The sequence below is a fragment of the Oncorhynchus kisutch genome, linkage group LG27, assembly GCF_002021735.2.
Source record: "Oncorhynchus kisutch isolate 150728-3 linkage group LG27, Okis_V2, whole genome shotgun sequence".
Lineage (NCBI taxonomy): Eukaryota > Metazoa > Chordata > Actinopteri > Salmoniformes > Salmonidae > Oncorhynchus > Oncorhynchus kisutch.
In genome coordinates, this window is record NC_034200.2 from 3071582 (window position 1) to 3096566 (window position 24985).

At 42.8% G+C, this 24985-nt stretch overlaps 1 protein-coding gene across 2 annotated transcripts in view; it reads right to left on the reverse strand.

The window, feature by feature from the left end:
• Positions 1 to 24985, reverse strand: part of LOC109883288 (solute carrier family 17 member 9-like) — a 51752-nt gene that overhangs the window by 20188 nt on the left and 6579 nt on the right. For both annotated transcript variants that reach the window (XR_004205754.1, XM_031806777.1), the window contains exons 3-4: positions 22793 to 22932; positions 9751 to 9850 (exon numbers count right to left, since the gene is read on the reverse strand). Coding sequence is in view for 1 of the 2 variants with exons in the window: in XM_031806777.1 (XP_031662637.1) it covers positions 9751 to 9850; positions 22793 to 22932 (240 nt within the window). In the remaining variant the exon portion in view is untranslated. The remainder of the gene's footprint in view (positions 1 to 9750; positions 9851 to 22792; positions 22933 to 24985) is intronic.

Below are 24985 nucleotides of genomic sequence, written 5' to 3' on the forward strand. Positions count from 1 at the left end.
AGTGTCAGAGGAAGAGTCAAAGACTCCGTTTTACAGCTTTGTTGTTCCAATGTTATTTGATTAATAATATATTCAACATGTATAAAGGCCACACAGAGGGACAGAGATAATTACACACTGGGGTCAAGCTTCCTGCTATCCAGGACCTACACACTAGGCAGTGTCAGAGGAAGAGTCAAAGACTCCGTTTTACAGCTTTGTTGTTCCAATGTTATTTGATTAATAATATATTCAACATGTATAAAGGCCACACAGAGGGACAGAGATAATTACACACTGGGGTCAAGCTTCCTGCTATCCAGGACCTACACACTAGGCAGTGTCAGAGGAAGAGTCAAAGACTCCGTTTTACAGCTTTGTTGTTCCAATGTTATTTGATTAATAATATATTCAACATGTATAAAGGCCACACAGAGGGACAGAGATAATTACACACTGGGGTCAAGCTTCCTGCTATCCAGGACCTACACACTAGGCAGTGTCAGAGGAAGAGTCAAAGACTCCGTTTTACAGCTTTGTTGTTCCAATGTTATTTGATTAATAATATATTCAACATGTATAAAGGCCACACAGAGGGACAGAGATAATTACACACTGGGGTCAAGCTTCCTGCTATCCAGGACCTACACACTAGGCAGTGTCAGAGGAAGAGTCAAAGACTCCGTTTTACAGCTTTGTTGTTCCAATGTTATTTGATTAATAATATATTCAACATGTATAAAGGCCACACAGAGGGACAGAGATAATTACACACTGGGGTCAAGCTTCCTGCTATCCAGGACCTACACACTAGGCAGTGTCAGAGGAAGAGTCAAAGACTCCGTTTTACAGCTTTGTTGTTCCAATGTTATTTGATTAATAATATATTCAACATGTATAAAGGCCACACAGAGGGACAGAGATAATTACACACTGGGGTCAAGCTTCCTGCTATCCAGGACCTACACACTAGGCAGTGTCAGAGGAAGAGTCAAAGACTCCGTTTTACAGCTTTGTTGTTCCAATGTTATTTGATTAATAATATATTCAACATGTATAAAGGCCACACAGAGGGACAGAGATAATTACACACTGGGGTCAAGCTTCCTGCTATCCAGGACCTACACACTAGGCAGTGTCAGAGGAAGAGTCAAAGACTCCGTTTTACAGCTTTGTTGTTCCAATGTTATTTGATTAATAATATATTCAACATGTATAAAGGCCACACAGAGGGACAGAGATAATTACACACTGGGGTCAAGCTTCCTGCTATCCAGGACCTACACACTAGGCAGTGTCAGAGGAAGAGTCAAAGACTCCGTTTTACAGCTTTGTTGTTCCAATGTTATTTGATTAATAATATATTCAACATGTATAAAGGCCACACAGAGGGACAGAGATAATTACACACTGGGGTCAAGCTTCCTGCTATCCAGGACCTACACACTAGGCAGTGTCAGAGGAAGAGTCAAAGACTCCGTTTTACAGCTTTGTTGTTCCAATGTTATTTGATTAATAATATATTCAACATGTATAAAGGCCACACAGAGGGACAGAGATAATTACACACTGGGGTCAAGCTTCCTGCTATCCAGGACCTACACACTAGGCAGTGTCAGAGGAAGAGTCAAAGACTCCGTTTTACAGCTTTGTTGTTCCAATGTTATTTGATTAATAATATATTCAACATGTATAAAGGCCACACAGAGGGACAGAGATAATTACACACTGGGGTCAAGCTTCCTGCTATCCAGGACCTACACACTAGGCAGTGTCAGAGGAAGAGTCAAAGACTCCGTTTTACAGCTTTGTTGTTCCAATGTTATTTGATTAATAATATATTCAACATGTATAAAGGCCACACAGAGGGACAGAGATAATTACACACTGGGGTCAAGCTTCCTGCTATCCAGGACCTACACACTAGGCAGTGTCAGAGGAAGAGTCAAAGACTCCGTTTTACAGCTTTGTTGTTCCAATGTTATTTGATTAATAATATATTCAACATGTATAAAGGCCACACAGAGGGACAGAGATAATTACACACTGGGGTCAAGCTTCCTGCTATCCAGGACCTACACACTAGGCAGTGTCAGAGGAAGAGTCAAAGACTCCGTTTTACAGCTTTGTTGTTCCAATGTTATTTGATTAATAATATATTCAACATGTATAAAGGCCACACAGAGGGACAGAGATAATTACACACTGGGGTCAAGCTTCCTGCTATCCAGGACCTACACACTAGGCAGTGTCAGAGGAAGAGTCAAAGACTCCGTTTTACAGCTTTGTTGTTCCAATGTTATTTGATTAATAATATATTCAACATGTATAAAGGCCACACAGAGGGACAGAGATAATTACACACTGGGGTCAAGCTTCCTGCTATCCAGGACCTACACACTAGGCAGTGTCAGAGGAAGAGTCAAAGACTCCGTTTTACAGCTTTGTTGTTCCAATGTTATTTGATTAATAATATATTCAACATGTATAAAGGCCACACAGAGGGACAGAGATAATTACACACTGGGGTCAAGCTTCCTGCTATCCAGGACCTACACACTAGGCAGTGTCAGAGGAAGAGTCAAAGACTCCGTTTTACAGCTTTGTTGTTCCAATGTTATTTGATTAATAATATATTCAACATGTATAAAGGCCACACAGAGGGACAGAGATAATTACACACTGGGGTCAAGCTTCCTGCTATCCAGGACCTACACACTAGGCAGTGTCAGAGGAAGAGTCAAAGACTCCGTTTTACAGCTTTGTTGTTCCAATGTTATTTGATTAATAATATATTCAACATGTATAAAGGCCACACAGAGGGACAGAGATAATTACACACTGGGGTCAAGCTTCCTGCTATCCAGGACCTACACACTAGGCAGTGTCAGAGGAAGAGTCAAAGACTCCAGTCACCCTAGTCATAGACTGTTCTCACTACTACTGCACAGCAAGCGGTACCGGAGCGCCAAATCTTGGTCCAAAAGGCTCCTTAACAGGTTCTACCCCCAAGCCTGCTGAAGAATTAATTAAATGGCCAACCGGACTTTTTGCATTGACCCCCCCTTTGTTTGTTTTTACACTGCCGCTACTTGCTGTTTATTATCAATGCAGTCACTTTACCCTGACTAACCAGTACCCCTGTATATAGTCTCATTACTAACCTGTACCCCTGTATATAGTCTCATTACTAACCTGTACCCCTGTATATAGTCTCATTACTAACCTGTCCCCCTGTATATAGCCTCATTACTAACCTGTACCCCTGTATATAGCCTCATTACTAACCAGTACCCCTGTATATAGTCTCATTACTAACCAGCACCCCTGTATATAGTCTCATTACTAACCAGCACCCCTGTATATAGTCTCATTACTAACCTGTACCCCTGTATATAGCCTCATTACTAACCAGTACCCCTGTATATAGTCTCATTACTAACCTTTACCCCTGTATATAGTCGCATTACTAACCAGTACCCCTGTATATAGTCTCATTACTAACCTGTACCCCTGTATATAGCCTCATTACTAACCTGCACCCCTTTATATAGTCTCATTACTAACCTGTACCCCTGTATATAGTCTCATTACTAACCAGTACCCCTGTATATAGTCTCATTACTAACCTGTACCCCTGTATATAGTCTCATTACTAACCAGTACCCCTGTATATAGTCTCATTACTAACCTGTACCCCTGTATATAGCCTCATTACTAACCTGCACCCCTTTATATAGTCTCATTACTAACCTGTACCCCTGTATATAGTCTCATTACTAACCAGTACCCCTGTATATAGTCTCATTACTAACCTGCACCGCTGTATATAGTCTCATTACTAACCTGTCCCCCTGTATATAGTCTCATTACTAACCTGTACCCCTGTATATAGCCTCATTACTAACCTGTACCCCTGTATATAGTCTCATTACTAACCTGTACCCCTGTATATAGTCTCATTACTAACCTGTACCCCTTTATATAGTCTCATTACTAACCTGTACCCCTGTATATAGTCTCATTACTAAACAGTACCCCTTTATATAGTCTCATTACTAACCTGTACCCCTGTATATAGCCTCATTACTAACCTGTACCCCTGTATATAGTCTCATTACTAACCTGTACCCCTGTATATAGTCTCATTACTAACCTGTACCCCTGTATATAGTCTCATTACTAAACGGTACCCCTGTATATAGCCTCATTACTAACCTGTCACCTGTATATAGCCTCATTACTAACCTGTCCACCTGTATATAGCCTCATTACTAACCTGTCCACCTGTATATAGCCTCATTACTAATCTGTACCCCTGGATATAGCCTCATTACTAACCTGTACCCCTGTTTATAGCCTCATTACTAACCTGTACCCCTGTATATATATTCTCATTACTGACCTGTACCCTTGCACATTGACTCAGTACCAGTACCCCTGTATATAGCCTCATTACTAACCTGTCCCCTGTATATAGCCTCATTACTAACCAGTACCCCTGTATATAGCCTCATTACTAACCTGTACCCCTGTATATAGCCTCATTACTAACCTGTACCCCTGTATATAGCCTCATTACTAACCTGTACCCCTGTATATAGCCTCATTACTAACTGCCCCCTTTATATAGCCTCATTACTAACCTGAACCCATGTACAGTGCCTTGCGAAAGTATTCGGCCCCCTTGAACTTTGCGACCTTTTGCCACATTTCAGGCTTCAAACATAAAGATATAAAACTATATTTTTTGGTGAAGAATCAACAACAAGTGGGACACAATCATGAAGTGGAACGACATTTATTGGATATTTCAAACTTTTTTAACAAATCAAAAACTGATAAATTGGGCGTGCAAAATTATTCAGCCCCTTTACTTTCAGTGCAGCAAACTCTCTCCAGAAGTTCAGTGAGGATCTCTGAATGATCCAATGTTGACCTAAATTACTAATGATGATAAATACAATCCACCTGTGTGTAATCAAGTCTCCGTATAAATGCACCTGCACTGTGATAATCTCAGAAGTCCGTTAAAAGCGCAGAGAGCATCATGAAGTACAAGGAACACCCCAGGCAGGTCCGAGATACTGTTGTGAAGAAGTTTAAAGCCGGATTTGGATACAAAAAGATTTCCCAAGCTTTAAACATCCCAAGGAGCACTGTGCAAGCGATAATATTGAAATGGAAGGAGTATCAGACCACTGCAAATCTACCAAGACCTGGCCGTCCCTCTAAACTTTCAGCTCATACAAGGAGAAGACTGATCAGAGATGCAGCCAAGAGGCCCATGATCACTCTGGATGAACTGCAGAGATCTACAGCTGAGACTCTGTCCATAGGACAACAACCAGTCGTATATTGCACAAATCTGACCTTTATGGAAGAGTGGCAAGAAGAAAGCCATTTCTTAAAGATATCCATAAAAAGTGTCGTTAAAAGTTTGCCACAAGCCACCTGGGAGACACACCAAACATGTGGAAGAAGGTGCTCTGGTCAGATGAAACCAAAATTGAACTTTTTGGCAACAATGCAAAACGTTATGTTTGGTGTAAAAGCAACACAGCTCATCACCCTGAACACACAATCCCCACTGTCAAACATGGTGGTGGCAGCATCATGGTTTGGGCCTGCTTTTCTTCAGCAGGGACAGGGAAGATGGTTAAAAGTGATGGGAAGATGGATGGAGCCAAATACAGGACCATTCTGGAAGAAAACCTGATGGAGTCTGCAAAAGACCTGAGACTGGGACGGAGATTTGTCTTCCAACAAGACAATGATCCAAAACATAAAGCAAAATCTACAATGGAATGGTTCAAAAATAAACATATCCAGGTGTTAGAATGGCCAAGTCAAAGTCCAGACCTGAATCCAATCGAGAATCTGTGGAAAGAACTGAAAACTGCTGTTCACAAATGCTCTCCATCCGAGCTCGAGCTGTTTTGCAAGGAGGAATGGGAAAAAATTTCAGTCTCTCGATGTGCAAATCTGATAGAGGCATACCCCAAGCGACTTACAGCTGTAATCACAGCAAAAGGTGGCGCTACAAAGTATTAACTTAAGGGGGCTGAATAATTTTGCACGCCCAATTTTTCAGTTTTTGATTTGTTAAAAAAGTTTGAAATATCCAATAAATGTCGTTCCACTTCATGATTGTGTCCCACTTGTTGTTGATTCTTCACAAAAAAATACAGTTTTATATCTTTGTTTGAAGCCTGAAATGAGGCAAAAGGTCGCAAAGTTCAAGGGGGCCGAATACTTTCGCAAGGCACTGTATATTTCCTCATTACTAACCTGAACCCATGTATATTTCCTCATTACTAACCTGTCCCCCTGTATATAGCCTCATTACTAACCTGTCCCCCTGTATATAGCCTCATTACTAACCTGTACCCCTGTATATAGCCTCATTACTAACCTGTACCCCTGTATATAGCCCCATTACCAACCTGTACCCCTGCACATTGACTCAGTACTAGTACCCCTGTATATAGCCTCATTACTAACCTGAACCCATGTATATTTCCTCATTACTAACCTGTCCCCCTGTATATAGCCTCATTACTAACCTGTCCCCCTGTATATAGCCTCATTACTAACCTGTACCCCTGTATATAGCCTCATTACTAACCTGTACCCCTGTATATAGCCCCATTACTAACCTGTACCCCTGCACATTGACTCAGTACTAGTACCCCTGTATATAGCCTCATTACTAACCTGAACCCATGTATATTTCCTCATTACTAACCTGTCCCCCTGTATATAGCCTCATTACTAACCTGTCCCCCTGTATATAGCCTCATTACTAACCTGTCCCCCTGTATATAGCCTCATTACTAACCTGTACCCCTGTATATAGCCTCATTACTAACCTGTACCGTACCCCTGTATATAGCCTCATTACTAACCTGTACCCCTGTACATAGCCCCATTACTAACCTGTACCCCTGCACATTGACTCAGTACCAGTACCCCTGTATATAGCCTCATTACTAACCTGAAACCATGTATATTTCCTCATTACTAACCTGTACCCCTGTATATAGCCTCATTACTAACCTGTCCCCCTGTATATAGCCTCATTACTAACCTGTACCCCTGTATATAGCCTCATTACTAACCTGTACCCCTGTATATAGCCTCATTACTAACCTGTACCCCTGTATATAGCCTCATTACTGACCTGTACCCCTGCACATTGACTCAGTACCAGTACCCCTGTATATAGCCTCATTACTAACCTGTACCCCTGTATATAGCCTCATTACTAACCTGTACCCCTGTATATAGCCTCATTACTAACCTGTACCCCTGTATATAGCCTCATTACTAACCTGTACCCCTGTATATAGCCTCATTACTAACCTGTACCCCTGTATATAGCCTCATTACTAACCTGTACCCCTGTATATAGCCTCATTACTAACCTGTACCCCTGTATATAGCCTCATTACTAACCTGTACCCCTGTATATAGCTCATTACTAACCTGTACCCCTGTATATAGTCTCATTACTAACCTGTACCCCTGTATATAGTCTCATTACTAACCTGTACCCCTGTATATAGCCTCATTACTAACCTGTACCCCTGTATATAGTCTCATTACTAACCTGTACCCCTGTATATAGCCTCATTACTAACCTGTACCCCTGTATATAGCCTCATTACTAACCTGTACCCCTGTATATAGCCTCATTACTAACCTGTACCCCTGTATATAGTCTCATTACTAACCTGTACCCCTGTATATAGCCTCATTACTAACCTGTACCCCTGTATATAGCCTCATTACTAACCTGTACCCCTGTATATAGTCTCATTACTAACCTGTACCCCTGTATATAGTCTCATTACTAACCTGTACCCCTGTATATAGCCTCATTACTAACCTGTACCCCTGTATATAGTCTCATTACTAACCTGTACCCCTGTATATAGCCTCATTACTAACCTGTACCCCTGTATATAGCCTCATTACTAACCTGTACCCCTGTATATAGCCTCATTACTAACCTGTACCCCTGTATATAGTCTCATTACTAACCTGTACCCCTGTATATAGCCTCATTACTAACCTGTACCCCTGTATATAGTCTCATTACTAACCTGTACCCCTGTATATAGCCTCATTACTAACCTGTACCCCTGTATATAGCCTCATTACTAACCTGTACCCCTGTATATAGCCTCATTACTAACCTGCACCCCTGTATATAGTCTCATTACTAACCTGTACCCCTGTATATAGTCTCATTACTAACCTGTACCCCTGCACATTGACTCAGTACCAGTACCCCTGTATATAGCCTCATTACTAACCTGTACCCCTGTATATAGTCTCATTACTAACCTGTACCCCTGTATATAGCCTCATTACTAACCTGTACCCCTGTATATAGCCTCATTACTAACCTGTACCCCTGTATATAGTCTCATTACTAACCTGTACCCCTGTATATAGCCTCATTACTAACCTGTACCCCTGTATATAGCCTCATTACTAACCTGTACCCCTGTATATAGCCTCATTACTAACCTGTACCCCTGTATATAGCCTCATTACTAACCTGTACCCCTGTATATAGCCTCATTACTAACCTGTACCCCTGTATATAGCCTCATTACTAACCTGTACCCCTGTATATAGCCTCATTACTAACCTGTACCCCTGTATATAGCCTCATTACTAACCTGTACCCCTGTATATAGCCTCATTACTAACCTGTACCCCTGTATATAGCCTCATTACTAACCTGTACCCCTGTGTATAGCCTCATTACTAACCTGTACCCCTGTATATAGCCTCATTACTAACCTGTACCCCTGTATATAGCCTCATTACTAACCTGTACCCCTGTATATAGCCTCATTACTAACCTGTACCCCTGTATATAGCCTCATTACTAACCTGTACCCCTGTATATAGCCTCATTACTAACCTGTACCCCTGTATATAGCCTCATTACTAACCTGTACCCCTGTATATAGCCTCATTACTAACCTGTACCCCTGTATATAGCCTCATTACTAACCTGTACCCCTGTATATAGCCTCATTACTAACCTGTACCCCTGTATATAGTCTCATTACTAACCTGTACCCCTGTATATAGCCTCATTACTAACCTGTACCCCTGTATATAGCCTCATTACTAACCTGTACCCCTGTGTATAGCCTCATTACTAACCTGTACCCCTGTATATAGCCTCATTACTAACCTGTACCCCTGTATATAGCCTCATTACTAACCTGTACCCCTGTATATAGCCTCATTACTAACCTGTACCCCTGTATATAGTCTCATTACTAACCAGTACCCCTGTATATAGCCTCATTACTAACCTGTACCCCTGTGTATAGCCTCATTACTAACCTGTACCCCTGTATATAGTCTCATTACTAACCAGTACCCCTGTATATAGCCTCATTACTAACCTGTACCCCTGTATATAGTCTCATTGTCATTCTTTTATTTTTAATACTTTAGTTTATTTAGTAAATATTTTCTTAACTCTATTTTCTTAAAACTGCATTGTTGGATAAGGGCTTGTAAGTAAGCATTTTACAGTAAGGTACACCTGTTGTATTCGGCTCATGTGACAAATAAAATTGGATTTGATTTTACTGTGATCATTTGAAGTACCCAAAAGGGCCTCTAGATGTAATTTATCAAAAGACATAGAAATTCTTTAAAATTCTGGTAGTTTCCAGTAATATTTGCAACCCTAGATCAGCATGGAAACAGGGAGTTTCGTAGGGCCAGACTCACCCCAGATAGGAGCCACTTCCCACAGTGCTCATGAGGAATCCTCTCTCACTTTCCACCACCTTCTGAGAACACAGGCTAACCAGAGACGGGTAGTGCACACCTGAAAGTACAGATGCACAGCTCTGTTACACTATGTAGTGAGCGCAGAAAGTCTCACACATTGGTTCATTCATTTAAAACATATTTGGAAGGAATGTTCTGTATTCTGTCTTCTTTAGGCAAAATGACACAGAAAGTGGAAAACGGCAAAAGAAAAACACCATTGTCTCAAATACGAAAGTGTTGTCGCCTGCAGAGTCAAACTAATGATTCATATCCTGACAGATGCGCTTCAAATCTAAATGTAATTGTAAATACGGGTCCTTTTTCAACAATGCAGAGTTAAAGATAAAAAATGTATAACATTTTGAATAGTGACAATAAATACAGAAAAAGAACATGGCTATATACAGGGAGTACCAGTACTGAGTCAATATGCAGGGGTACGAGGTAATAACATGGCTATATACAGGGAGTACCAGAACTGAGTCAATGTGCAGGGGTACGAGGTAATAACATGGCTATATACAGGGAGTACCAGTACTGAGTCAATGTGCAGGGGTACGAGGTAATAACATGGCTATATACAGGGAGTACCAGTACTGAGTCAATATGCAGGGGTACGAGGTAATAACATGGCTATATACAGGGAGTACCAGAACTGAGTCAATGTGCAAGGGTACGAGGTAATAACATGGCTATATACAGGGAGTACCAGTACTGAGTCAATGTGCAGGGGTACGAGGTAATAACATGGCTATATACAGGGAGTACCAGAACTGAGTCAATGTGCAGGGGTACGAGGTAATAACATGGCTATATACAGGGAGTACCAGTACTGAGTCAATGTGCAGGGGTACGAGGTAATAACATGGCTATATACAGGGAGTACCAGAACTGAGTCAATGTGCAGGGGTACGAGGTAATAACATGGCTATATACAGGGAGTACCAGTACTGAGTCAATGTGCAGGGGTACGAGGTAATAACATGGCTATATACAGGGAGTACCAGAACTGAGTCAATGTGCAGGGGTACGAGGTAATAACATGGCTATATACAGGGAGTACCAGAACTGAGTCAATATGCAGGGGTACGAGGTAATAACATGGCTATATACAGGGAGTACCAGAACTGAGTCAATGTGCAGGGGTACGAGGTAATAACATGGCTATATACAGGGAGTACCAGTACTGAGTCAATGTGCAGTGGTACGAGGTAATAACATGGCTATATACAGGGAGTACCAGTACTGAGTCAATGTGCAGGGGTACGAGGTAATAACATGGCTATATACAGGGAGTACCAGTACTGAGTCAATATGCAGGGGTACGAGGTAATAACATGGCTATATACAGGGAGTACCAGAACTGAGTCAATATGCAGGGGTACGAGGTAATAACATGGCTATATACAGGGAGTACCAGTACTGAGTCAATGTGCAGGGGTACGAGGTAATAACATGGCTATATACAGGGAGTACCAGTACTGAGTCAATATGCAGGGGTACGAGGTAATAACATGGCTATATACAGGGAGTACCAGTACTGAGTCAATGTGCAGGGGTACGAGGTAATAACAAGGCTATATACAGGGAGTACCAGTACTGAGTCAATGTGCAGGGGTACGAGGTAATAACATGGCTATATACAGGGAGTACCAGTACTGAGTCAATGTGCAGGGGTACGAGGTAATAACATGGCTATATACAGGGAGTACCAGAACTGAGTCAATGTGCAGGGGTACGAGGTAATAACATGGCTATATACAGGGAGTACCAGTACTGAGTCAATGTGCAGGGGTACGAGGTAATAACATGGCTATATACAGGGAGTACCAGTACTGAGTCAATATGCAGGGGTACGAGGTAATAACATGGCTATATACAGGGAGTACCAGAACTGAGTCAATGTGCAGGGGTACGAGGTAATAACATGGCTATATACAGGGAGTACCAGAACTGAGTCAATATGCAGGGGTACGAGGTAATAACATGGCTATATACAGGGAGTACCAGAACTGAGTCAATGTGCAGGGGTACGAGGTAATAACATGGCTATATACAGGGAGTACCAGTACTGAGTCAATGTGCAGGGGTACGAGGTAATAACATGGCTATATACAGGGAGTACCAGTACTGAGTCAATGTGCAGGGGTACGAGGTAATAACATGGCTATATACAGGGAGTACCAGCACTGAGTCAATGTGCAGGGGTACGAGGTAATAACATGGCTATATACAGGGAGTACCAGTACTGAGTCAATGTGCAGGGGTACGAGGTAATAACATGGCTATATACAGGGAGTACCAGAACTGAGTCAATATGCAGGGGAACGAGGTAATAACATGGCTATATACAGGGAGTACCAGTACTGAGTCAATATGCAGGGGTACGAGGTAATAACATGGCTATATACAGGGAGTACCAGTACTGAGTCAATGTGCAGGGGTACGAGGTAATAACATGGCTATATACAGGGAGTACCAGAACTGAGTCAATGTGCAGGGGTACGAGGTAATAACATGGCTATATACAGGGAGTACCAGTACTGAGTCAATGTGCAGGGGTACGAGGTAATAACATGGCTATATACAGGGAGTACCAGAACTGAGTCAATGTGCAGGGGTACGAGGTAATAACATGGCTATATACAGGGAGTACCAGAACTGAGTCAATGTGCAGGGGTACGAGGTAATAACATGGCTATATACAGGGAGTACCAGAACTGAGTCAATGTGCAGGGGTACGAGGTAATAACATGGCTATATACAGGGAGTACCAGTACTGAGTCAATGTGCAGTGGTACGAGGTAATAACATGGCTATATACAGGGAGTACCAGTACTGAGTCAATGTGCAGGGGTACGAGGTAATAACATGGCTATATACAGGGAGTACCAGTACTGAGTCAATATGCAGGGGTACGAGGTAATAACATGGCTATATACAGGGAGTACCAGAACTGAGTCAATGTGCAGGGGTACGAGGTAATAACATGGCTATATACAGGGAGTACCAGTACTGAGTCAATATGCAGGGGTACGAGGTAATAACATGGCTATATACAGGGAGTACCAGTACTGAGTCAATGTGCAGGGGTACGAGGTAATAACATGGCTATATACAGGGAGTACCAGTACTGAGTCAATATGCAGGGGTACGAGGTAATAACATGGCTATATACAGGGAGTACCAGTACTGAGTCAATGTGCAGGGGTACGAGGTAATAACATGGCTATATACAGGGAGTACCAGTACTGAGTCAATGTGCAGGGGTACGAGGTAATAACATGGCTATATACAGGGAGTACCAGTACTGAGTCAATGTGCAGGGGTACGAGGTAATAACATGGCTATATACAGGGAGTACCAGAACTGAGTCAATGTGCAGGGGTACGAGGTAATAACATGGCTATATACAGGGAGTACCAGTACTGAGTCAATGTGCAGGGGTACGAGGTAATAACATGGCTATATACAGGGAGTACCAGTACTGAGTCAATATGCAGGGGTACGAGGTAATAACATGGCTATATACAGGGAGTACCAGAACTGAGTCAATGTGCAGGGGTACGAGGTAATAACATGGCTATATACAGGGAGTACCAGAACTGAGTCAATATGCAGGGGTACGAGGTAATAACATGGCTATATACAGGGAGTACCAGAACTGAGTCAATGTGCAGGGGTACGAGGTAATAACATGGCTATATACAGGGAGTACCAGTACTGAGTCAATGTGCAGGGGTACGAGGTAATAACATGGCTATATACAGGGAGTACCAGTACTGAGTCAATGTGCAGGGGTACGAGGTAATAACATGGCTATATACAGGGAGTACCAGTACTGAGTCAATGTGCAGGGGTACGAGGTAATAACATGGCTATATACAGGGAGTACCAGTACTGAGTCAATGTGCAGGGGTACGAGGTAATAACATGGCTATATACAGGGAGTACCAGAACTGAGTCAATGTGCAGGGGTACGAGGTAATAACATGGCTATATACAGGGAGTACCAGTACTGAGTCAATGTGCAGGGGTACGAGGTAATAACATGGCTATATACAGGGAGTACCAGTACTGAGTCAATGTGCAGGGGTACGAGGTAATAACATGGCTATATACAGGGAGTACCAGTACTGAGTCAATGTGCAGGGGTACGAGGTAATAACATGGCTATATACAGGGAGTACCAGTACTGAGTCAATGTGCAGGGGTACGAGGTAATAACATGGCTATATACAGGGAGTACCAGTACTGAGTCAATGTGCAGGGGTACGAGGTAATAACATGGCTATATACAGGGAGTACCAGTACTGAGTCAATGTGCAGGGGTACGAGGTAATAACATGGCTATATACAGGGAGTACCAGTACTGAGTCAATGTGCAGGGGTACGAGGTAATAACATGGCTATATACAGGGAGTACCAGAACTGAGTCAATGTGCAGGGGTACGAGGTAATAACATGGCTATATACAGGGAGTACCAGAACTGAGTCAATGTGCAGGGGTACGAGGTAATAACATGGCTATATACAGGGAGTACCAGTACTGAGTCAATGTGCAGGGGTACGAGGTAATAACATGGCTATATACAGGGAGTACCAGTACTGAGTCAATATGCAGGGGTACGAGGTAATAACATGGCTATATACAGGGAGTACCAGAACTGAGTCAATGTGCAGGGGTACGAGGTAATAACATGGCTATATACAGGGAGTACCAGAACTGAGTCGATGTGCAGGGGTACGAGGTAATAACATGGCTATATACAGGGAGTACCAGTACTGAGTCAATATGCAGGGGTACGAGGTAATAACATGGCTATATACAGGGAAGTACCAGTACTGAGTCAATATGCAGGGGTACGAGGTAATAACATGGCTATATACAGGGAGTACCAGTACTGAGTCAATATGCAGGGGTACGAGGTAATAACATGGCTATATACAGGGAGTACCAGTACTGAGTCAATGTGCAGGGGTACGAGGTAATAACATGGCTATATACAGGGAGTACCAGAACTGAGTCAATGTGCAGGGGTACGAGGTAATAACATGGCTATATACAGGGAGTACCAGAACTGAGTCGATGTGCAGGGGTACGAGGTAATAACATGGCTATATACAGGGAGTACCAGTACTGAGTCAATATGCAGGGGTACGAGGTAATAACATGGCTATATACAGGGAGTACCAGTACTGAGTCAATATGCAGGGGTACGAGGTAATAACATGGCTATATACAGGGAGTACCACTACTGAGTCAATGTGCAGGGGTACGAGGTAATAACATGGCTATATACAGGGAGTACCAGTACTGAGTCAATATGCAGGGGTACGAGGTAATAACATGGCTATATAAAGGGAGTACCAGAACTGAGTCAATGTGCAGGGGTACGAGGTAATAACATGGCTATATACAGGGAGTACCAGTACTGAGTCAATATGCAGGGGTACGAGGTAATAACATGGCTATATACAGGGAGTACCAGTACTGAGTCAATGTGCAGGGGTACGAGGTAATAACATGGCTATATACAGGGAGTACCAGTACTGAGTCAATATGCAGGGGTACGAGGTAATAACATGGCTATATAAAGGGAGTACCAGAACTGAGTCAATGTGCAGGGGTACGAGGTAATAACATGGCTATATACAGGGAGTACCAGTACTGAGTCAATATGCAGGGGTATGAGGTAATAACATGGCTATATACAGGGAGTACCAGAACTGAGTCAATGTGCAGGGGTACGAGGTAATAACATGGCTATATACAGGGAGTACCAGTACTGAGTCAATGTGCAGGGGTACGAGGTAATAACATGGCTATATACAGGGAGTACCAGTACTGAGTCAATGTGCAGGGGTACGAGGTAATAACATGGCTATATACAGGGAGTACCAGAACTGAGTCAATGTGCAGGGGTACGAGGTAATAACATGGCTATATACAGGGAGTACCAGGTAATAACATGGTTATATACAGGGAGTACCAGGTAATAACATGGCTATATACAGGGAGTACCAGTACTGAGTCAATGTGCAGGGGTACGAGGTAATAACATGGCTATATACAGGGAGTACCAGAACTGAGTCAATGTGCAGGGGTACGAGGTAATAACATGGCTATATACAGGGAGTACCAGAACTGAGTCAATGTGCAGGGGTACGAGGTAATAACATGGCTATATACAGGGAGTACCAGAACTGAGTCAATGTGCAGGGGTACGAGGTAATAACATGGCTATATACAGGGAGTACCAGAACTGAGTCAATGTGCAGGGGTACGAGGTAATAACATGGCTATATACAGGGAGTACCAGGTAATAACATGGCTATATACAGGGAGGACCAGAACTGAGTCAATATGCAGGGGTACGAGGTAATAACATGGCTATATACAGGGAGTACCAGTACTGAGTCAATGTGCAGGGGTACGAGGTAATAACATGGCTATATACAGGGAGTACCAGAACTGAGTCAATGTGCAGGGGTACGAGGTAATAACATGGCTATATACAGGGAGTACCAGGTAATAACATGGTTATATACAGGAAGTACCAGGTAATAACATGGCTATATACAGGGAGTACCAGTACTGAGTCAATATGCAGGGGTACGAGGTAATAACATGGCTATATACAGGGAGTACCAGTACTGAGTCAATGTGCAGGGGTACGAGGTAATAACATGGCTATATACAGGGAGTACCAGTACTGAGTCAATGTGCAGGGGTACGAGGTAATAACATGGCTATATACAGGGAGTACCAGTACTGAGTCAATGTGCAGGGGTACGAGGTAATAACATGGCTATATACAGGGAGTGCCAGAACTGAGTCAATATGCAGGGGTACGAGGTAATAACATGGCTATATACAGGGAGTACCAGAACGGAGTCAATGTGCAGGGGTACGAGGTAATAACATGGCTATATACAGGGAGTACCAGTACTGAGTCAATATGCAGGGGTACGAGGTAATGACATGGCTATATACAGGGAGTACCAGTACTGAGTCAATGTGCAGGGGTATGGAGGTAATTGAGGTAGCTATGTACATATACAGTGCATTCAGAAAATATTCAGACCCCATGACTTTTTCCACATTGCTACGTTACAGCCTTACTCGCAAATAGATTAAATTGTTTTTCCCCCCCTCATCAATCTACACACAATACCCCATAATGACAAAGCAAAAACAGGTCTTTAGAAAAATTTGCGAACATCTAAAAATAAACAATGAAGTATGATATTTCCATAAGTATTCAGACTCTTTACTCAGTACTTTGTTTGAAGCACCTTTGGCAGCGATTACAGCCTCGAGTCCTGTATCTGGGGAGTTTCTCCCATTCTCTGTAGCGCTCTCCTACATGTTGTAAAAGCGTTACATGGACGCTGCACATTTCATAATGCAGCAAATAGAGGAGAGTTCAGGGGCCTTGCTTAAAAAAAGTTAACCATTTTCACTGTAGTGTCAGTGGATGCTGCAGAGTACCCAAGTGGCGTCGGGAGCAACTGCTTACAAACACACTACCACTTCACTATGTCTCCCTGTCATGGCTTTTGCGCCATCAGTACATACCAAGACATCTTGACCACCAAAGTCCATTTGATGTCACAAAGCTGTCCAGTACTTTAAACATATCCTCTCTTGTTGTACATTTGTCCCAGCCATATCTGCACCATATAAGAATCACATTTTTTTGCTTCCAATCAGCCACAAGAGGATTAGTGAGGTCAGGCACTGATGTTGGGTGATTAAGACTGAAATGGGGTTGAGGTCATGGCTCTGTGCAGGCCAGTCAAGTTCTTCCACACCTCGACAAACCATATCTGTATGGACCTCACTTTGTGCACGGGGGCATTGTCATGCTGAAACAGGAAAGGGCCTTTCCCAAACTGTTGCACAGAATCGTCTAGAATGTCATTGTATGCTGTAGCATTGTGATTTCCCTTCACTGAAACTAAGCCACAGACCATTATTCCTCCTCCACCAAACTTTACAGTTGGCACTATGCATTGGGGCAGGTTCTCCTGGCATCCACCAAACCCAGATTTGTCTGTTTGACTGCCAGATGCTGAAGTTTGATTCATCACTCCCGAGAACGCGTTTCCACTGCTCCAGTCCAATGGTGTCGAGCTTTACACCCCTCCAGCCGACGCTTGGCATTGTGCAATGATGATCTTAGCCTTGTGTGTGGCTACTTGGCCATGGAAACCCATTTCATGAAGCTCCCGACGAACAGTTCTAGTGCTGACGCTGCTTCCAGAGGCAGTTTGGAAATCGCTAGTGAGCATTGCAAGCGTGCTACAGCACTCTGCGGTCCCGTTCTGTGATCTTCTGTGGCCTACCACTTTGCGGCTGAACCATTGTTGCTCCTAGATGTTTACACCACAATAACGGCACTTCGAGTTGACCGGGGCAGCTCTAGCAGGGCAGAAATTTGACTTGAACAGTTGGCATCATATGACGGTGCCATGTTGAAAGTCACTGAGCTCTTCAGTACGGGCCATTCTACTGCCAATGTGAAGACACTTGCTAGCTGGTCAGAGCATACTCTGAGTACGCTTCCAGGTATTCCATTTGGCCCTGCGGCCTTGCGAACCTGTTTAGCCTCTCTGGGACACTAGGTATTTTCACAACAGTAGCCGGGCTATAAAATGTATTTTGTCCTGCTAATATGAATCATTTGCATGATGGGCTACATTCTTTATTGTAACCACAATGTCATACATCATTTGTATCTACTTGTCCAATTACTTTTCGAGTTTGTGATTTACAAATGTGCGCTTTTCATTATTAGTTACATTGTTTAAGTTTGAACGTGCAGACTTTTCTTCTTTAAAATGATTGTTTTATGTAGGATGCTACATTTTTGACCAGTTGCAATTGTAAATAGGCCTAATAAACAAAATCCTACTTCTATTAGGCTGTTATATAGGTCTAGGCTCCAAAACATAAACTCAAATTAAGCCCTCTTGTTGTTTGTATAGTCAAATTAAAATTATTGTTGAAATGAATTGCTCAACTGGTGTAGGTTTCGCCATTTGTTGGTGTGCAACACTTGCATATCAAGTCAGCTATATTTTCAGCTCCACTGTTAACCTCTACTGTTTGCGCTGCGGTTGCTGCCAGTTGTTTTTTAATTTGAACCTTTATTTAACTAGGCAAGTCAGGTAAGAACAAATTCTTATTTAGAATGACGGCCTACCCCGGCCAAACCCGGATGACGCTGGACCAATTGTGCGCCGCCCTATGGCACTCCCAATCACGGCCAGATGTGATATAGCCTGAATTCGAACCAGGGATTGTAGTAAAGCCACTTGCACCGAAATGCAGTGCATTAGACCCCTGCGCCACTCAACATAAATAAACTCAGCAAAAAAAGAAACGTCCTCTCACTGTCAAGTGAGTTTATTTTCAGCAAACTTCACGTGTAAATATTTGTATGAACATAAGATTCAACAACTGAAACAAACTGAACAAGTTCCACAGACAGAAATGGAATAATGTGTTCCTGAACAAAAGGGGGGTCAAAATCAAAAGTAACAGTCAGTATCTGGTGTGGCCACCAGCTGCATGGACTGCACCAGATTTGCCAGTTCTTGCTGTGAGATGTTACCCCACTCTTCCACCAAGGCACCTGCAAGTTTCTGGACATTTCTGGGAGGAATGGCCCTAGCCCTCACCCTCTAATCCAACAGGTCCCAGATGTACTCAATGGGATTGAGATCCGGGCTCGTTGCTGGCCATGGCAGAACACTGACATTACTGTCTTGCAGGAAATGACACACAGAACGAGCAGTATGGCTGATGGCATTGTCATGCTGGAGGGTCATGTCAGGATGAGCCTGCAGGAAGGGTACGACATGAGGGATGAGGATGTCTTCCCTATAACGCACAGCATTGAGATTACCTGCAATGACAACAAGCTCAGTCCAATGATGCTGTGACACACCGCCCCAGAACATGACGGACACGCCACCACCAAATCAATCCCGCTCCAGAGTACAGGCCTCGGTGTAACGCTCATTCCTTTGATGGTAAACGTGAATCCAACCATCATCCCTGGTGAGACAAAACCACAACTCGTCAGTGAAGAGCACTTTTTGCCAGTTCTGTCTAGTCCAGCGACGGTGGGTTTGTGCCCATAGGCAACGTTGTTGCCGGTGATGTCTGGTGAAGACCTGCCTTACAACAGGGCTACAAGCCCTCAGTCCAGCCTCTCTCAGCCTATTGTGGACAGTCTGAGCACTGATGGAGGGATTGTGCATTCCTGGTGTAACTCTGGCAGTTGTTGTTGCCATCCTGTACCTGTCCCGCAGGTGTGGTGTTCGGATTTACCGATTCTGTGCAGGTGTTGTTACACTTGGTCTGCTACTACGAGGACGATCAGCTGTCTGTCCTGTCTCCCTGTAGCGCTGTCTTAGGCGTCTCACAGTACGGACATTGCAATTTATTGCCCTGGTCACATCTGCAGTCCTCATGCCTCCTTGCAGCATGCCTAAGACACGTTCACGCAGATGAGCAGGGACCCTGGTCTTTCTTTTGGTGTTTTTCAGAGTCAGTAGAAAGGCCTCTTTAGTGTCCTAAGATTTTCATAACTGTGACCTTAATTGCCTACCGTCTGTAAGCTGTTAGTGTCTTAACGACCTTTCCACAGGTGCATGTTCATTATTGTTTAAGGTTCATTGAACAAGCATGGGAAGTTATTTGGATTTTTACGAATTATCTTCGAAAGACAGGGTCCTGAAAATATCCTTTCAGTATATATATATTTTTTTTTTCTTTTTTTTCCTTCAGAACATTGACCGTGTGTAGGTAGATAAGTGTGTAGATAGATGCGGAAAGATGTATACAAAAAATGTGTTGCAAGTTGGTGGGTTCACACCTAGCTCGGCTCTTTAGTAAAGGTTGAATAGTGTATTGTTCAGCTAATAGCCCATCCTGCTACACTAGTAAAGGTTGAATAGTGTATTGTTCAGCTAATAGCCCATCCTGCTACACTAGTAAAGGTTGAATAGTGTATTGTTCAGCTAATAGCCCATCCTGCTACACTAGTAAAGGTTGAATAGTGTATTGTTCAGCTAATAGCCCATCCTGCTACACTAGTAAAGGTTGAATAGTGTATTGTTCAGCTAATAGCCCATCCTGCTACACTAGTAAAGGTTGAATAGTGTATTGTTCAGCTAATAGCCCATCCTGCTACACTAGTAAAGGTTGAATAGTGTATTGTTCAGCTAATAGCCCATCCTGCTACACTAGTAAAGGTTGAATAGTGTATTGTTCAGCTAATAGCCCATCCTGCTACACTAGTAAAGGTTGAATAGTGTATTGTTCAGCTAATAGCCCATCCTGCTACACTAGTAAAGGTTGAATAGTGTATTGTTCAGCTAATAGCCCATCCTGCTACACTAGTAAAGGTTGAATAGTGTATTGTTCAGCTAATAGCCCATCCTGCTACACTAGTAAAGGTTGAATAGTGTATTGTTAAGCTAATAGCCCATCCTGCTACACTAGTAAAGGTTGAATAGTGTATTGTTCAGCTAATAGCCCATCCTGCTACACTAGTAAAGGTTGAATAGTGTATTGTTCAGCTAATAGCCCATCCTGCTACACTAGTAAAGGTTGAATAGTGTATTGTTCAGCTAATAGCCCATCCTGCTACACTAGTAAAGGTTGAATAGTGTATTGTTCAGCTAATAGCCCATCCTGCTACACTAGTAAAGGTTGAATAGTGTATTGTTCAGCTAATAGCCCATCCTGCTACACTAGTAAAGGTTGAATAGTGTATTGTTCAGCTAATAGCCCATCCTGCTACACTAGTAAAGGTTGAATAGTGTATTGTTCAGCTAATAGCCCATCCTGCTACACTAGTAAAGGTTGAATAGTGTATTGTTCAGCTAATAGCCCATCCTGCTACACTAGTAAAGGTTGAATAGTGTATTGTTCAGCTAATAGCCCATCCTGCTACACTAGTAAAGGTTGAATAGTGTATTGTTCAGCTAATAGCCCATCCTGCTACACTAGTAAAGGTTGAATAGTCTATTGTTCAGCTAATAGCCCATCCTGCTACGCTAGTAAAGGTTGAATAGTGTATTGTTCAGCTAATAGCCCATCCTGCTACGCTGGTGATAAACTAATAATAATACTTTCCCCCCTTTCCACATGTTAAAGATTCCAATAGAGAGTGTTTTTAGCCACAATCGGCCCCAACCCCAATTACTACATTTGGGCACAGTCGATAGCGTGCTGGACTTCCCTGCTTGTTTCATTACATTATTACGCCGGTCTCAGTGCAAATAGCCTGGATTGTTATTCCCATCTCGTTCCTCACGTTATTATCCGCCTGAGTGGCTCGCTTGTGGGCGTGCTTGTAGGATGTACTGTTTTTTTCCCTGTATATATGAATTACAAATCAGCCTTTACTTAAATCATGTTTCTAGTCTATTGCATAGTTACAATGTGTAATCATTGATGTCCCAGGAGCAGCAGTGGTAAACACTTGAAGTGGATGATTGTAATACATCATTCAGAGGCGTTTGATACACCTGGTATTGGATAGGACGGGAAAAAACTCGCTAAAGAGCAAAGTTCCTCATTTAACATGATGACGGAAAAATATGCACAATCGTAAAACAAGGGTTAAATAAAAAAAGAAATTTAAAAAAAGTAGGAAACGCGAACAGTTATACCTCAGGAGGAAGCAATAAAGTCCAACTTCAACCCCAGAGGCCTTAAAGTTAAAGCCACAGGCTATGTAGTTCTGAAGGTGAGACCATTTTTGTTTGTTCAGGACAGAGAAACTATTTGACTGGTTTTGTACAGTAATTGACTCTTAACCAGAAACCAGTTCTCTCGGTTTGGGCACACAGTTGCTTGTCCCTTCCCCATGTGGCTCTAGTTATAATTACAGCACTATATAGGAAATAATAGGGTGTCATTTGAGACGGAGCATAGCTGTTCATTCGCTCCCAGTGCCCAGTGACCTCTGACCTTGCAGCAGCCCCATCAGGAAGCGTGCCAGCGTCATAGAGAAGATGGGCTGAGAGCAGAAGTGGGCCAGGACGGGTGTGAAGGCTGTCATCGCCCCCCAGGCCGCCGCAGACAGCAGGAGCACCTTCTCACCTCCAACCCTGAAGGGAATAGATATCATAATAATGTTACTGCAACAACATGCACACTCCAGACAACTTTATTATTACGACTATACATTCTCACCTTCAGCCATGAGGGGAAGAGAGAGTCATATAACAACATGGCTATTACTACAGTATTACACAACACGTCAACCCTGAGGGGCAGAGATGGAGTAATATAACAACAATATAATTACTACTGGACTACTAACCTCCTCCTCCAACCCTGAGGGGCAGAGATGGAGTAATATAACAACACTATCATTACTACTGGACTACTAACCTCCTCCTCCAACCCTGAGGGGAAGAGATGGAGTAATATAACAACACTATCATTACTACTGGACTACTAACCTCCTCCTCCAACCCTGAGGGGAAGAGATGGAGTAATATAACAACACTATCATTACTACTGGACTACTAACCTCCTCCTCCAACCCTGAGGGGAAGAGATGGAGTAATATAACAACAATATAATTACTACTGGACTACTAACCTCCTCCTCCAACCCTGAGGGGAAGAGATGGAGTAATATAACACTATCATTACTACTGGACTACTAACCTCCTCCTCCAACCCTGAGGGGAAGAGATGGAGTAATATAACAACACTATCATTACTACTGGACTACTAACCTCCTCCAACCCTGAGGGGAAGAGATGGAGTAATATAACAACAATATAATTACTACTGGACTACTAACCTCCTCCTCCAACCCTGAGGGGAAGAGATGGAGTAATATAACACTATCATTACTACTGGACTACTAACCTCCTCCTCCAACCCTGAGGGGAAGAGATGGAGTAATATAACAACACTATCATTACTACTGGACTACTAACCTCCTCCTCCAACCCTGAGGGGCAGAGATGGAGTAATATAACACTATCATTACCACTGGACTACTAACCTCCTCCTCCAACCCTGAGGGGAAGAGATGGAGTAATATAACAACACTATCATTACTACTGGACTACTAACCTCCTCCTCCAACCCTGAGGGGAAGAGATGGAGTAATATAACAACACTATCATTACTACTGGACTACTAACCTCCTCCTCCAACCCTGAGGGGAAGAGATGGAGTAATATAACAACACTATCATTACTACTGGACTACTAACCTCCTCCTCCAACCCTGAGGGGAAGAGATGGAGTAATATAACAACACTATCATTACTACTGGACTACTAACCTCCTCCTCCAACCCTGAGGGGAAGAGATGGAGTAATATAACAACACTATCATTACTACTGGACTACTAACCTCCTCCAACCCTGAGGGGAAGAGATGGAGTAATATAACAACAATATAATTACTACTGGACTACTAACCTCCTCCTCCAACCCTGAGGGGCAGAGATGGAGTAATATAACACTATCATTACTACTGGACTACTAACCTCCTCCAACCCTGAGGGGAAGAGATGGAGTAATATAACACTATCATTACTACTGGACTACTAACCTCCTCCAACCCTGAGGGGAAGAGATGGAGTAATATAACACTATCATTACTACTGGACTACTAACCTCCTCCTCCAACTCTTAGGAGAAGAGAATGATGAAACAGTGATACAAGTAGATGACAATTACAATGATGACATACTCTCAATCTACAACCTGAAGGAAAGACACAGTACTGTGACCAGATGATAACAATTACGCATCTCTCAATAGTACAACATTTATTTTCTCATCTAACCTGCTTCATTTGCACTATTCATAACATGTATACATGAAACCAAGTGATCCAGTTGGTCTCCAACAATTAGCTTTCACCTATTCTGTTGTCAGAACAATGCAAATGAAGAAGAGACAAGGAGCGTACTTCCCATTATCAGCTACCCATTTCCTGAGTGCTTCCTCTAATATCTGAAAGAATTGAAAATCAGAATCAGATGATAATAGCTTCAAGGTTTCTGACAAAAGGATTGAAAATCTATATCATATGATAATAGCTTCAGGTGTTTTGCCAAATCTAAACTGTTTCAGTGGAGTTAAGACCGTTTCACTTCATTGATTTTGGGGGGAGGAGTTGAGAGCAGAGGC